Consider the following 16068-nt stretch of genomic DNA (forward strand, 5'->3'; position numbering starts at 1 on the left):
ACAAATACAAAAATATTTCTCTATTACAAGTTGTTAAGAATACGCAGATACTTGGGAAAATATAACTAATGTAACATAGACTATAGTTAATATTAATATTACAATATTTACAGCAATGACAAACAAAGTACTATATCAATGCTAAGGGTCAATAATGGGGGGTATAAGAGGGTATGGGATTTTTCCTTTTGGATTAATGAAAACCTTATGAAATGGACTGTGCTCATGACAGCCGAACTCTGTGATGTAACTGAGAACCACCGAGGATACACTTTTAATGGATTATACAAGGCAGGGGACTACATATGTCCCAATGATCCCCACAGTGAATGATGTGCTATGGTTAACAGTGCAAATATGAGAATATTCTTTCATGAACTATAACAAACATGCAGTAATAATTCATGGTGTTAATAATAGAATTGTTTGTGGGAAAAAAAACACCAAATACAAGCTATGGACTATAGATAGCAGTAATATTATGATGATGTTCTTTCATCATTTGTAACAAATGTCACACAATGTAAGGTGTTGGTGGTGAGGTGATGTTGGGGATACTGTATGGTATCCCTAACTATTTTGTTAACTCAAAACTTCTCAAATAAAAAAATATTTTCCATCATTCCAAACAGAATCTTCGTACCCATTAAGCATTAACTCCTTATTCTCTACCTTCCCACATCTGGTAAACTGTAATCTACTTCCTTTCTCTTTGAATTTGCATATTGTACTTACTTCATATAGGTGAAATCATACAAAATTTTTCCTTTTGTGTCTGACTTATTTCATGCCATCCAGTTACTTCAAGTTTAATCCATGTAATAATATGTAGCAGAATTTTATTCTTTTTATGGTTAAATAATATTTCATTACCAAAAATACCATATTTTGAAAAAACAACTTTATTGCAGTATGTTTCACATGCAAAAATATTCACCCATTTTTTTGGATGTGAATTTTAATGATTTTTAATAACTTCAACAAGTGTTGCAAATATTACAAGAATTCATCTTTCCATATATACCTCTCATGTCCATTTCCAGTTATTCCCATTCCAACTACCAGTCCCACTAATCTACTTTTTATCACCATAGATTTATCTTTTCTTAAATTTCATATAAATGGAATCATACAATATATATTTCTCATGTATATTTGCATAACATTTTTGAGGTACATTCATGATGCAGAATGTTTTTATTTTTATTGCTGAATTTTATTCTATTTTATGTGGGCTACACATTTGTATTAGGTAGGCATTTAGTTTGCTTGCAGCTTCTGGCTATTATGAACATTAGAGCACAAGTCTATGTGTACGTATATATGGCTTCATGTTTCTTGGCTAGATACCTAAGAGTAATTGCTGGATTGCATAGTATCTTATGTTGAACATTTTGAAGAACTGCCAAACTGTTTTCCAAATTAACTTAGTATTTTACAATCTCACTAGCAAATAATGAGTATTTCCATATCTCTACATGCTTACCAACATTTGTTCCTGTCTATCTTATTTATTATAGCCCTTCTAGAGGGAGTGAAATTGTCTCATTTTGATATTTAATTTGAATTTCACAAATGACTAATGGTGTTGAATATTTGTTCATGTACTTATTAAACATTCATATATTTTCTTCCATGAAATGTCTCATTATATCTTTTTTCCATGTTTTGATTAGGTTATCTTCTTATCATTGAGTTGCACACATTCATCATATATTCTGGATACAAATTCTTTATCAGATAATTGATTTACAAATATTTTCTTGCAGTTTGTTGCTTGTCTTTTCATCTGTTGGTATTGTTTGAAGTGAAAAGGTTTCAAATTTTGGTGATGTCAAACCTATTCATTTTAAAGTTTTATACATTGTACTTTTTATGTATCTAAGAAATATTTGTCAAACCAATTGTCTTGAAGAATTTCCCCTATGCTTTATTCTGAAACTTTTATTGTTCTAGCTCTTACATTTAGTTCTATGATCTATTCTAATTTAATTTTTGATTATGGTGTATGGTCAGGGTCCAAATCTGTTCTTCTGTATGTGATTCATTTCGAGTTAATTTTTGTAAACGATGTGAGACATGGCTCCAGCTTCATTTTTAGCATGTGGATATACAGATTCCTCAATACCTTTGTTGAATAGACTCTCCTTTCTTACAATGAATTGCCCTGGAGTCTGTGAAAAATCAACTGGTTATAAATATAAAGTATTTATGGACTCTCAATTCTGTTCCATTTTCTATATGTCTATCTTTATGCCAGTAATACAATTTCTTAACTACTGTAGCTTTATATTGAGGAAAGGAAGTATAAGTCCTGCAACTTTGCATAAGTCTTGAACTTCTTTTGTTAAATTTATTCCCAAGTATGTTATTTTTTATGCTATTGTGAATGAAATTGTTTTCTCAATTTCATTTTCAGATTATCCCATGCCAGTATATTGCAACACAGTTGATTTTTGTAAATAGATCCTGTATCCTGCAACTTTACTGTACTTGTTTATTACTTCAGATAGTTTTCTTGTGGCTTATTTAGGATTTTCTATATACAGGATCATGTCACCTGCAAAAAAATATAGTTTTACTTTTCCCTTCCCAATCGGTATGCCTTTTGTTTTTCTTGCAAGATTGCATTGGATAGAAACCTCAATTAATATGTTTAATAGAAAATGAGAGTGTGGATACCTTTTCTGTCTTCCTGGTCTAAAGGGGAAAGAACACATTGTGTTAAAACCAAGTATAATATTAATGGTAGATTTTTCATAGATGCATTTTATTTGGTGAGAAACTTCTCCTGTATTCCAAGTTAATAATGTCTTGAATAGTAGAAGATTTTAATTTTTATTAAGTCACATCGATCAATTTGTTCTTTTGTGGTTCATGCTTTTGGTGTTCACCTAAGAAATTTTTGCTTATCTCAAGGTCACTAATGTTTTCTCCTATGTAATCTTTAAGAAATTTTATAATCTTAGTTTTTATTTTTATGCCCATAGCCATTTTTGAGTTAAATTTTTGTATGGTATGATGGATGGATAAAAATTCATTCTTTTGGATATGGATATCCAACTGATCTAGAACTATTTGTTCAAAAGTTTGTTCATTTTCCAGAGATATGCCTGAGCAACTTTTTTGAAAATCAAAAATCAGTATCCCAAATTTATGTACATCTAAATTTGACCACTATATTGCTTTCGATTGAATTAACTGTATAACTTTAATACCACAGTTTTGTCTTGAAATTTTCTTTGTTATCCTTCCAACTACGTTTTCTTTCTAAGCCATTTTGGCTATTCTAGGTATTTTTTATTATCACATCAATTTTAGAATCAGCAAGTCATTTTCTCCAAAATGTCTACTAGAAATTTGTTTACAATTGCTTTGAATTTATGGATAAATGTGCAGAACTGGAATTTTAATCATATTATTTTGACCTATGAAAAAGGATATTTCTCCTTTAATTGAAGCTTTTAATTTTTCGAAGCAATTTTTTATAATTTTCAGTGTGTGGAATTTGTACATCTTTTTTTTCAGATGTATCCTTAAGTATTTCATATTTGATGCTTTTTTGCAATGTTTTTGTTTCAATTTCTCATTATTCATTGCACGTATGTAGACATGGAATTGATTTTTGTATACTGATCTTGTGCCTTGTAACCTTGCTAAAGTCACTTATTAGTTTTAGTTGCTTTGTTAAATAGAAGTGGTGAGGAGGCACATCTATATCTTGTAAATGATCTTAGAGGGAGGCATTCTCTCTGTCACCATAAGTATGATGTTAACTGTAGGTTTTTCTAACGTGCACTTTTTTAAGGTGAGGAAGTTCCATTCTTTTCCTAGTTTTCTGACTGTTTACACAGGAATGGGGGTTGTCAAATGGATTTTTGTAAAATCCATCTATTGAAATGACCATATGACTTCTCTGCTTAGTTGCCGGTATCGTGAATTGAATTGATTTTCTGTCAAACCAACCTTGCATTCTCAGGATAAACTACTTAATTCAATTTCCTCAAGTTTTAAGATTTGCATCTATGTTCATGAGAAATAATGGTCTGTGTTTTCTTTTCCTGTAATGTCTTCGTCCAGTTTAGGATGGGTGTGCTCATCGTTGGGGATAAAAGCTGGAGAAGAGAATCCCAAGAAGATGTGTGTGTACTGACCAGGCAAGTATTAGGATTCACTTTAAAAATTCCTCCACTCCCTCAGAAACTGTGATTACAACTACATAATGTGATTAATCTTTCCCAAACCTCCTTTTAACCTCTCTTCTGCTCTGTAACTGCCTAAGTTCATATAGTCATCCTGTATATTGTATATATGAATTACTGTGAGCTAAAACTCTTCTGAAGATAAGCTTAATAATTAGAAAAAAGAAAAGAAAAAGGTAGGATGTAGACACTGAGGAAAAGACGGAAGGAGTTGCCTTTCCAAGTTGTATACAGGGCAGCACTTATTGCAGTGATGGAAGGCAAAACATCAAAAACAAACTTTTTGCATTTTAAAGTTTTTTGATACCCAAATTTATTTTTACCTTAATTTTTCCAAGTTAATATGTATTCTATATCTCATCACTAAACTCATCGCTATATTCCATTTTACTAATAAGGGAACCTGGCAATATATTAGGCTTCACTTTTCAGGAAGTTTTGCATCACAGAGAGGTTCAAAAATGGCAGTGGAGGAATACTGGTGTGGGATGTTATTGACAGGGGACACATGGTTGGCCAGGAGTTCTATAGGGCATATATCCAGAGTACATAAAAATGTTTGGATATTTTCATAGCGGATACAATTAAAAATAACAATTGAGGGAGTGCTGAGTTCCTAGCCAGGGGAGCTCTATCACAGTCCCTAAAGGAACAGCAACAATCCCCCAAGTGCAATGGCAAAGACCAAAAAAGAAGGAAGGTCCAACAATGAGCACTTGATACTAATGACTATGCTTGTGAGCCTGTGCACCTGAAGTAAGAACAAGGCCTAGAGCTGCAGGGTGCCTAAGAGCTACCTCCTGAGAGCCTCCGTGTTGCTCAAATGTGGCCAGTCTCGAAGCCAAACTCAGCATGTAAATGTGTTGCCTTCTCCCCAGTGTGGGACATGATTCCTGGGGATGAGCCTCCCTGCCGCCAAGGGATTACTACCAAGTCCCAGCTGATGATGTACCTAGGCAATGACCTTGAATACAAGGGTCAACTTGGACCAGCAGAATATCTCAGTCTACATATAATACCAGGAGTTGAAAATGCTTTTTGACCTGAATCAAGGGGGAAATGGAAAGGACAAATGAGTTTATATGGCTATGAGTCTCCAAAAATGAGCTGGGAGGTTATCAGAGGGGTCACCCTTATGCACACCTGAGCAGAGTCCCAGAGACCGATAAAGTAGATACAACCGCGGGTATTGTTTCTTCTGAAGGCTACAGAGACCCACAGGTTCTATGGTCATGGCAGATGGAGCTCAGTGCCATGTCAGGTGACCCTTCTTTAGAGTTTGTGTTTCTATGTGATGGAGCTGGACTCAGATGTGATCTTTTTTCACAAGCCTCTCCTGTTATGTTTAGAACTGTAGTTGGTGCTGGGGTTTAATATATACACAGAGGGTCTGAATCTCTGGACTGACCATATGATAGCCAGGCCCTGAGCCTCAACAGTCTTCAGCTCCTACACTCTGGTTTATTGGACTTACCTCACTCAGCCAACATGGAGTTGAAGAAGGTCATCCACCACACCATGGATCCAAGAGTGCCTACAACTGAAAGCAGGAGGATTGCATCCAGTATCCATGTGGAATCTAAGCCACCTCTTGATATAGATGTGGAGTGAACACAGCCAATCCAAGGTCCACAAGATGGAGGAATAGAATATGGATAAGAGTGGATATTCTATTCATGAACTACTGTGATTAGTAATCAAAGAAAATGTGGTATTAGTGTGGAGAAAGTGGCCATGGTGGCTGCTAGGTGTGGGGAGTGGGACGAAGAGATGAAGTGTGGAGGCCTTTTTGGGACTTGGAGTTGTCCTGGGTGGTGCTGGAGGGACAATTACCAGATGTTGCATATCCTCCCATGGCCCACTGGATGGAACGTGGGAGAGTGTGGGCTATGATGTGGACCATTGACCATGAGGTGCAGCGGTGCTCAGAGATGTATTCACCAAATGCAATGAATGTCTCATGATGATGGAGGCGATTGTTGTTATGGGGGGAGGAGTAAGGTGAGGGGGTGGGGAGTGTATGGGGACCTCATTTTTTTAATGTATTATTTTTTAAAAAATGAAGACAAAAAAAGAAAAAGAAAAAAAAGAAAACTTCTTCTAGTTTCCCTTCATCTGAGGATGTGTTTAATTTCCCTTTGTATTGAAGGACAGTTTCATAGTCTGTAGAATTATTGACCGAGAGTCCTCTTCTTTCAGCATTTGAAAAATGTGGTGACACTTCCTCTGGCCTCTACAGTTTCACAAGGGAAAATCCACTGTTTTTTGAATTGACATTTCCCTATAGGCAGTGCAGCATTTCTTTCTGACTTCTTTCAATTTTTTCTTTGTGTCTACTTTTCAGAAGTTTAATTATGATGAATCATGGTGTGAATTTCTTTGGATTTTTCCTATTTGGGGTTCACTCAGATTCTTGAATTTGTAGGCTTAGGGTTTTGCCCCAAATTTGGGGAATTTTCATCATTATTTCATCAAATATTCTTTCGGTCCCATTTTCTTTATCCTTTCCTTCTGGGACTCTAATAATATATAATAATAATAATATAATATATAATATGTAATATATAATATATAATATATAATAATCTGTTGCACTGATTAGGTAAAGTCAATGAATCTGTCCTCAAGTTCACTGATTCTTTCCTCTCCACTTTACTATTGAACTCAGTGATTTTTTTAATTTCAGTATTGTATTTTTCAGATATATAATACCCATTTGCTTTTCCTTATAAATTCTATTGTTCAGCTGAGATTTTATATTTTTCTTTTATTTCCAGATATTTTGTAACTACTTGTTGAAGCATTTTTATTGTGGCTTTTAAAAATCTTTGTCAGATAATTTCATCATCTGATTCATCTTAATGTTGCTGTCATTTAATTGTCTTTTCTCATTCAAGTTGTGATTTTCCTGGTTCTGGGTAAGATTATTGATTTTCAGTTGTATCGCAAATACTTTGACTATGTGAAGGACTTTGTGTCTTATTTAAATCTCTTATTTTAGCAGGCTGTCAGCCTATTAGACTTAGGATGTAAATCCTGGTCTACTTTTTGGGGCTCTGGTTGAGGATACATTAATTTTCAGAATCTTCACCATGCTATTTTAGTTTGTTTAGTTTATCTGCTGCCACTGGAGCTTCCACTCATCCTTGTTAGTGCTACTTGAAGAGTTAGAAGGACCTTTTCTAGGGCAGGAGCTTTTGTCAAGAGATCCCATTTTTGCTGCCACCTGATCACCCAGTGGGAGAATAGTATCTCCAGCTTGCAATGGTGAATAGTGCTTCTCAAATTGGGATTTTGTGGTGGATTTATCACTTTTGTCAACACTACCCAGCTGAGTGGTGTCTGTAGATGAAGATAATAATTTTCTGGCAAGCATGAATAAAGATACCTCCTATGCTGCACTGTTTGCTATGGCATTATCTCCCTTGTCATCACTGGCTGGTTTACTGGTGTCCTGGTAGGGAAGGTGAGTTCACATTTGGAGGAAGACACTTTCCCTGGTGTCTTAATATCATTAGTCCTCTCAATTAATATCCTCTGACAGTGTTGACAGGCTCACTTCATGTTGTCAGTTGGACTCTAGTTCAATCTGGGGGAGTAATGAACTTAACAAGCTGCTTTCTGTTATTAAGCTGGGGATCAGGAGCTGCTACATCTTGGTCACCTTCTGCTATTGGGGTGGAAGAAATTGCCACCCTGTTACTGTGTATTGCCTCCAGTCCTTGAGTTTCTAATCAGGTGCCTTTCCCTTTCCACCTTTTACTGTTTTCTCTTTGTTGTCCCTTGCATTATTTCAAGAGTTTATGGTTGTAGTTTGTAGAGATGAGAAGGGAGAAACTAGTCTATGCCATCTTTTCCAATCCTGAAAGCAAAATTTCAGTTTTGCTATCCACAAACCCAACCATAATACTGGTAACTTGTATTATCTTTCTAAAAGACTGCTCATGTCTCTTTTCATGTTTAAAACCCTTTAATAGCTTCCCATCTATGGACCAACATCAAAATCCCACAGAGTACTTGTTAAAATGCAGATTTATGAGCTCTAGATAGACTAGATAGACTAACACAGGGGTTCTAACAAGGGGTCCATGAGGTTGAATTTAAATTAAAAAAACATTATTCTTGAGGGAATGTGTTGGTGTGGGTGTGATAAATTTATTAAATGATGCACATTATAATATGGACTTAATAAGAGATCCATGGTTTTCAACTGAGTAGCAAAGGGGTCTGTGGAAAAAAAAGGTTAAGGACCCCTGGGCTAACTGAATGAGGTTCTTTGAGAAAACATAATTGTAATGAAGTTATTATTTTAATATTATAAAAATCACAACAGCTGTAGGTGTAAGTCAAAAGATCATTATATGATTGTTATTTATCACTTCTCAATACTGAAATGTGCTAATAAATAGTAAGGTAAGTTATGTAATGTCAATTGAGAATTTTTATCAATCATCATTCAACTGTGTGATCAACTTAACTGGTGCTAATCAGATATACAACAAATTATAATTATTTTATAAATTACACTCAAATGCTTTTAAAATTAAAACCTGATTGAAGATCTAGTGTGCTGACTACTGCATTGTATTTAAGATTGCTTTTATTTTGTAGTATATATAAGTATTAGGAACTCAAACTGTGTCCTTTGAGACAATACAGTCTTAATGAGGTTCTGTTTTGTCATCTCTACAAAAATAATGAGTTTTCTCATCAGCATTCCTAGGTATAACACAAAGGAAAACCCATTTGCTGCTTTAAATGAAAGATTACTTACTGCTCTTTTTCTAGAACACCCTGTAATCCAAGGCACTGTAAGGCTTCCTGAAATCTGTGGAAACAATAAATGCAATCTCAGTAAAGTATTTATTGACACTATTTGGAACACCAAAGAATTCATAGGTCAAGATAAGAATGCTTTAGAGCTTATTCCCCTTATATTCAAAGCTGATTCCTGTTGAACTCAACAGATTTAAAGAGCATTCTTTTGTGGAAAATTTTAGACTTGGTGCATGTTTCACTTGGAAAACCAAAAAAAAATTATCATGGGCTTTGTTGAGACCTGGAAGCATTATTTCAAAATATATGGACAATACAATTATTGCAATAAAAAGGCAATGCTGTGGAATAAGTGAAAGTTACAAGAATGATGAACAGTTCCTATGAATATATTTCTAAGTAAGATGGGACTACATTATGAATGGTTCATGGTATGAAATATTTACATGTATTATTCTATTTATTTTGCAAAATCAGCTCTTACTAATATATCATGTCCACATGTATTTTCTTCATAAAAAAGTATAAATAATTATGTATAAATACATATGTATGTATAGACTGGGACATTTTGTTTTTCTAAATTGTTTCCTAATTGGAAATATATTGACTATGCCCTTTGTTCTTTCTTAGGAAATGGTGCATTGTGGATTTCATTAGACCCATTGATTTATAGGAAGACTAATTTGCATAAATGATGTAGTAGTGCAAAGCAGAGAAAATGTGACCCTTTCAGCATTATCATCTATAGATCAAACTTCTCTAGATAGTATGTCTCTAATAATAACTATTCCTTTTGGAGCCATGTTCCTACCTTCAGGGTTTGTAGTTAAGTTTTTCAATGTCATACCCTTGAGCAGATATTTCTTGCAAAGAAAATAAGTATTTTTTTAAAAGAAAATAAGTATTTTATATTTGGGAAAATACAATAATTTCCCATAATTGTTGAAAGATTTTGATATTTACAAATGGAGCAGAGTATTATGTTAACTGAAGAAATATTTAGGTTTCAATATTCTTTCATCTACACATCCACTCATACCCGAAATTGAAGCAATGCTTTTACAAAGTCCCTTCCAATAGTACTGTAGCCCATTTTCAATAGAAACTACTAAGATGAATGACCAACAACACCCTATTACCACAGCATTATTACCCAAGGAGATGGGTACTTTTCTAGTTGGATTCTGGTGAGTGTTTGCAGAGACCAAGGTAGTCTCACAGCTCTGTTCCAGATGTGACTCAGGTTAGCCTAGACTTAACCATACTTTTTAATGGGATGCACCAGGACTAAGTAGTACTACAAACTCTCCATTTGTTTTACCTTCCCTCCCAAATACATACTTCCTGAGAGACTAACAAGAAATCAAGCCAACCTTTGTAGATGGTGGTGGGAATGTGGCATTAAATCAAATATTTATTGATTTTGATAAATTATATTCAGTGATAGTCTATGAATTATTATTATGCTTACCAGAAAGGAATAATGATCAGTCAACATAAATAGCTAAGTAATATTCTCAATTATTCAAAGCGCTGATAAACTACTGCTATCCTTGGTCACTTGACCTAACATTTTTCTTTGAGCCCCAGATGTAATGATATTCTTGGAATAGACTAAAATTCATATAAACTCTGTGATATAAACTCTAAGCAATACTGTTAAGAATTAAGCTTCTATTTTTACTCAAGATAAAATCCCACTGCTATAAAGTAACTGGAATATTTTGGAGACTTGGGAGGGTTTAATTAATATACATATTTTAGATGGTGTCCTGAGAGTGATATTGAAATCCATTCTGAAATGTTCTTCAAAATGTATACTTTCTTGTCCCAATACCTACTTGGTATATGATATAATGTATGCAAATTAAAATGATTGTTTAACCTCAGTGAGAAGGATAAATTTGTTAAATTACATACATATTATATTCTCAAAAAATTGACAGACCTGGAGCTATCCAATTGTTTTGGATTATTTGTGCACATTTTCACACCACCAATAGTGAAGAAAATTCAAAGCTAACTGTATGGTTGCTAAAAAAATTATAAAATCATATCGACTGCAAAAAGAAAGCCCACAGCATCAAACCAGTAGGTACCCAAAAGTTTAATATAGGGAAGTGGATGTAGCTAAACTGAGTGTCTGCCTACCATATAGAAGGCCCATGTTTCAATACCCAAGGTCTCCTTACCCTTGTGGTGAGCTGGCCCACATGCAGTGCTGCTGTATGCAAGGAGTGCCATGCCATGCAGGGTGTCCCCTGTGTATGGGAGCCCCACATGCATGGAGTGTACCCCACAAGGATAGGCCCGCATGAAAAGTGCAGCCCATCCAGGAGTGGTGCCGCACACATGAAGAGCTGATGCATCAAGATGACATAACAAAAAAGAGACACAGATTCCTGGTGCCACCAAGAATGCAAGTGGACACAGAACACACAGCGAATGGACACAAGAGAGCAGACAGTGGGGGGTGGGAGGGGAGAGAAATAAATAAAAATAAATAAAATCTTTTAAAAAACACAAAAGTTACATATAAATTAGTACTTATAATAAACATGATAAGTGAGTCTGTGTAAACATCGATATAAAATGGGAATATAAAATGTGGTTTCCTGTTTAAGTTGATTGTGGTAAGCAAGAAAATGAAAAACACTAGCAAACACATTGTCATACAAATATTATAAATTCTACGCTATTTTGGAAGAGATTAAGTTTCATTTGTTTTATAATTCTGTGGCGGCAATTAAGTGTTACTCATATGCTATATTCAGCACCCCTCCACTGTTTATTTCTAATCTGTTCTTCAGTTCCTTTAGTTTCTGTTAAAATTCAGGAATATCTAGGATGAGTAGCTTACTTTGTATCATCATACTTAGATGCTCCCCCAAATTTGGGAAGTTTTCTTTGGTTCAATATTGATGACAAGACTTCTCACTCAACAAAAGATACAACATACTACTTCAAGTGATCAGGATAATACACTTCTCATTTAAACTGCCTTTCACTTCCAAACACATTTGCAAAAGCCTAGATTAGAAAACTGCAAAATTAATCCACAAGGAAAAAAGGCTGATTTAACAAATATATCAGAAAAGATACATGCAAATGAGCCCTATATGTTTCAAATTAAGAAATATTGGAATTTAAAAATTCATTACAATGATGTTTCCATATTTGAAAGCATTTTGAGAATTTTTCTTTTGGAGTTCTCAGTTCATGACTCACCCAGAGATTCCATCTTATTATTTCACATTCCCTTTGTTTTTAACTGAAAATGAAGCAGCACAGATTGATCACCCATATTATTCACTAAATGTGACTCAGAATGAATTCCGATTATTCTCCAAAATCAAATTTACCCTCAAGTGATGAAGATTTGTCAACAGCAAAAACCTTTATAATAATCTCATAGTCCCTTAAATCAATTCTACAAGAACTTCAAAAGCTTTTTGACAACAACATTATTGCAATAAGTAGATATAAATTCCCTAGGTAACGAATTTGAATTCTGTTCAAACATTTATCAGGTATCTCTTTTGTACAAGGTGCAGTTTTAGGAGTGGTGATGCAGGAAATTTTAAAAAGTGAGAAAAGCATAAATTCCTGGAGAGCAAGAACTATCATCTGAAAGGGAGTGATAGGCAGGCACATAACTGAATTTAATATGAAAAAAACTGTAATAAGTGTCATAAGTAAGTTACAATATATGAAGTAAAATAAGAATTCAAAAGATGGCAAAATTACATCTACTTGGAAATCGATATCTCAGTCGTACCTTAAAATATGGGTAGAATTTTGATAGACAGAAATCAAGAACTATTCCAGAAAAAAGGAGAGGCATGAACAGAGTGGAATAAAAGGATAATGGGTGTTTGGGGAATGGTAAATTCAACTGGAACTAGAAAGAAATGTCGGGGTCACTTTGCATGAATGACAAGGTGCAGTTGTATCTATTTACTTAAAAAAATGGGGCGCCATTGAAGGTTTCTAAGTCGATGAATTATGTGATGAAAATTTTATTTTTATATTTTATGATAATTAATTTGCCTATGTTTATAAAATAAATTAGAGAAATAAGGAAACTTTTAGAATAGTTTGGGTAAGAGGGTAATCCAAGCTTGGAACTAGGGCAAAGGAAATATAAAATACAATGATAAAGATAATTCTTGGGCATGAAATAGATAAGTAAACAGAATCCCAATAACTGGAATAGTGTCTTTAAGATCATCATGAGACTGCCTCTCCAAGTGGCTGGCCTGTTCAGGATAATGGAGAGTCTACAACTGTAAATGGAAATGCAAATAAGTGCCTACTATTGAAACCCTGCTTCTCTCATTTAAGAATGAATACCCTAAAGGAGGTAACATGCTTAAATGGATGTAAAATGGACTCATATCAAATCCATATTTATGGTTTATTAATGCAACAATAACATGCTTTCTTTTCTCATGTACTTAAAATTTTTTAAATATTTGAGTAGACACTGTATATCAGAATATGAGTTATATTATATACATATATACACATTACTGTAATTGGTTGTACATCCACAAGAATACGTGTTGAGTTATTTTTATGGATGATTTAAGGAGATTTTTTTCAATGGAATATTTATGACTCTGCTGTAACATTTCTGCTATACTATGAGATTCTCAATTGCAAAGTATCATATTTAAAACAATTATAGTAATATTGTATGTAGTCAACCAGGGAGTATGCACAAAAACATTTATTTAATTACAAAGATATTTCTGTTATAAACTTCTACACATAAGCAGATCATCCTATTTTTAAAAACTCAGACCAATTTATGAGTGGGGTAAAACTACTACCTGACATATCATGTATTTTATGTGAATCAGAAAAATTGGATATTTTATTAATTAGCATGCCATTAAATGGAATCTGATAAACCAAAATAATCAGTAAGCCTTGGGTAACAACAAAGTCATTTAACAGTGTAGAGTAACAAGAGATTTGTAAATTAAATTTTTACCTTTGCATCAATTACTTTGGTATTAGCCGATCGTAATGTTTTTTAAATTATTAGGTGAAACAACACAGAGACACTGCTAGTCTTGGGGGGGGTGGTAGGCACGCAATAAATAATTGCTGATTGGTTGAGTAATTAAATTAATGTGGGCCTTTATTATTCACTAGCTATTCCTTTCTAATGTCTCAACCTGGAGTATAACTGCACTCAAATCTTGAGTGTATACTTTAGTTTTCTCTCATTTCTCAATAAGCCCTTCTACCACAAAAAAATCAAAAAGACAAGGGAGGTGATAAACAAGAGACCTGCATCAGAAAGTAGTCTGTGGGGCAGAGAATTGGGGTGGCAGAATAATTTGCTTCTGGTTGATAACAATGTGTTCTGGAGCGAAGAAGAAAAGATGTACTGAGATATTTAAAAATCTTCACCCTTCTCTCTAACAAATCTCTGGGCAAGCTTTCAGAAATAACATTTCCTTTAAATAAAAGTTTTGATATTTTTACGTTGGGCCAGAACAATGAACACATTTTTAAGCAAATAAATTTTCCTTCTATTCAGTGAGGTGAAACTTGTGTATAAAAAAGTTTATTAGCCTGTAAACCTCTTGCAATTAAAAACCAAGATGCCAGCTGAGATTTTTAAAATGTGATTTTAGTAGTTAATATTTCACAAACCACAAGAGAAAAAGATCAGTGTAATTGGAATTCTAAAACATTTCAAATGAAATTATAAAAATCACTCTGACATAAAATTTACTTAACCTTTGTGATTTTTGAGATACTAGTGTTTAGAACCAATGGAAGTATTTAAATAAAATAAAATGAATTAATATACTTAATGATTATCTTTTGATCCAAATGTTTTGGGGAGTATACCAGTACAAATCTGGATCCTCTGAAATTATGCCCTGTAGCATATTTTTAAAATATTACATTAGGTCTACTAATGTAAAAATTACAGAAATTTGAGCTAGTATAAGAATTCCTCATTAATTTCAGAAAATAGTCAGATATTACTTTTAGTTTCTTATAAAAGACAGACTTTTAAAAGAAATCAAATATCTTAATTGTTGCAACAACACTATATGGGCTTATGCATACACTCTGTGATTTAAGGAAACAAAAAGCAATTGGAAACAAGTTTCTTTTTGGCCAAAAATTGTCTTGATGAATTCCATTTTTACTATTATGACTTCTTCCTTTAGTAGAATGATGCTACATACTGCAGGCTAAAAAGCTGCATACATTTCCTTGCAGAGCTTCACAAGGTTTGATCTGAAAAGTTGGCCTGTTTTCAGTTTTTATAGTATTCTTCCTTTTGTACTTCTTTTTTTTTAAGATTTATTTATTTATTTCTCTCCCCTTGCCCCACCCCAACCCGGCCCGTCTGTTCTCTGTGTCTTCTTCTTCCGCTTCTGTTGTTGTCAGCGGCATGGTAATCTGTGTTTTTTTTTTTTGCGTCATCTTGTGTGCTGGCTCTCTGTGTGTGCAGCACCATTCTTGGGCAGGCTGTACTTTCTTTCGCGCTGGGTGGCTCTCCTTACGGGGTGCACTCCTTGCGCGTGGGGTTCCCCTACATGGGGGACACCCCTGCGTGGCAGGGCACTCCTTGCGCACATCAGCACCATGCATGGGCCAGCTCCACACGGGTCAAGGAGGCCCGGGGTTTGAACCACAGACCTCCCATGTGGTAGATGGATGCCCTGACCAATGGACCAAGTCTGATTCCCCCTTTTGCACTTCTTGAACCTCCAGAAGAGTCATCAATCATTGGAAATTTCTTGAAAATACCTTCATATACTATTGCAACTCACTCAAAAACCTGCTGAAGGGACAGTGGTACTAGGTAAAACTTTACATTACTCTTCTTTTAAACAGGAACAGAGATATATTTGAGAATGACAAATAGCAATTTCGGTATATATATTTGGCAATGTGAAATGACAAGTACGCAGTAGCAAGGTGAGCTGAAGTAAATACAGGATTTCCAGAATGATGGAGTAAGGACATCTATAAATCTGCTCTTCCATTAAACAATGAAACATTGGCAAAATGGTCAAAATCAACTTTTTAAAATTTTATTGAAATGTGT

General features: G+C 34.3%; 1 protein-coding gene across 2 annotated transcripts in view; it reads right to left on the bottom strand.

Moving 5' to 3' along the window:
- HDX (highly divergent homeobox) overlaps positions 1 to 16068 on the bottom strand; it is a 352007-nt gene that overhangs the window by 222896 nt on the left and 113043 nt on the right. For both annotated transcript variants that reach the window (XM_012519830.3, XM_058292275.1), the window contains one exon: positions 8977 to 9030. In XM_012519830.3, coding sequence (XP_012375284.1) covers positions 8977 to 9030 — 54 coding nt within the window. The remainder of the gene's footprint in view (positions 1 to 8976; positions 9031 to 16068) is intronic.

This window comes from Dasypus novemcinctus, chromosome X (genome assembly GCF_030445035.2).
Source record: "Dasypus novemcinctus isolate mDasNov1 chromosome X, mDasNov1.1.hap2, whole genome shotgun sequence".
Taxonomy (NCBI): Eukaryota; Metazoa; Chordata; class Mammalia; order Cingulata; family Dasypodidae; genus Dasypus; species Dasypus novemcinctus.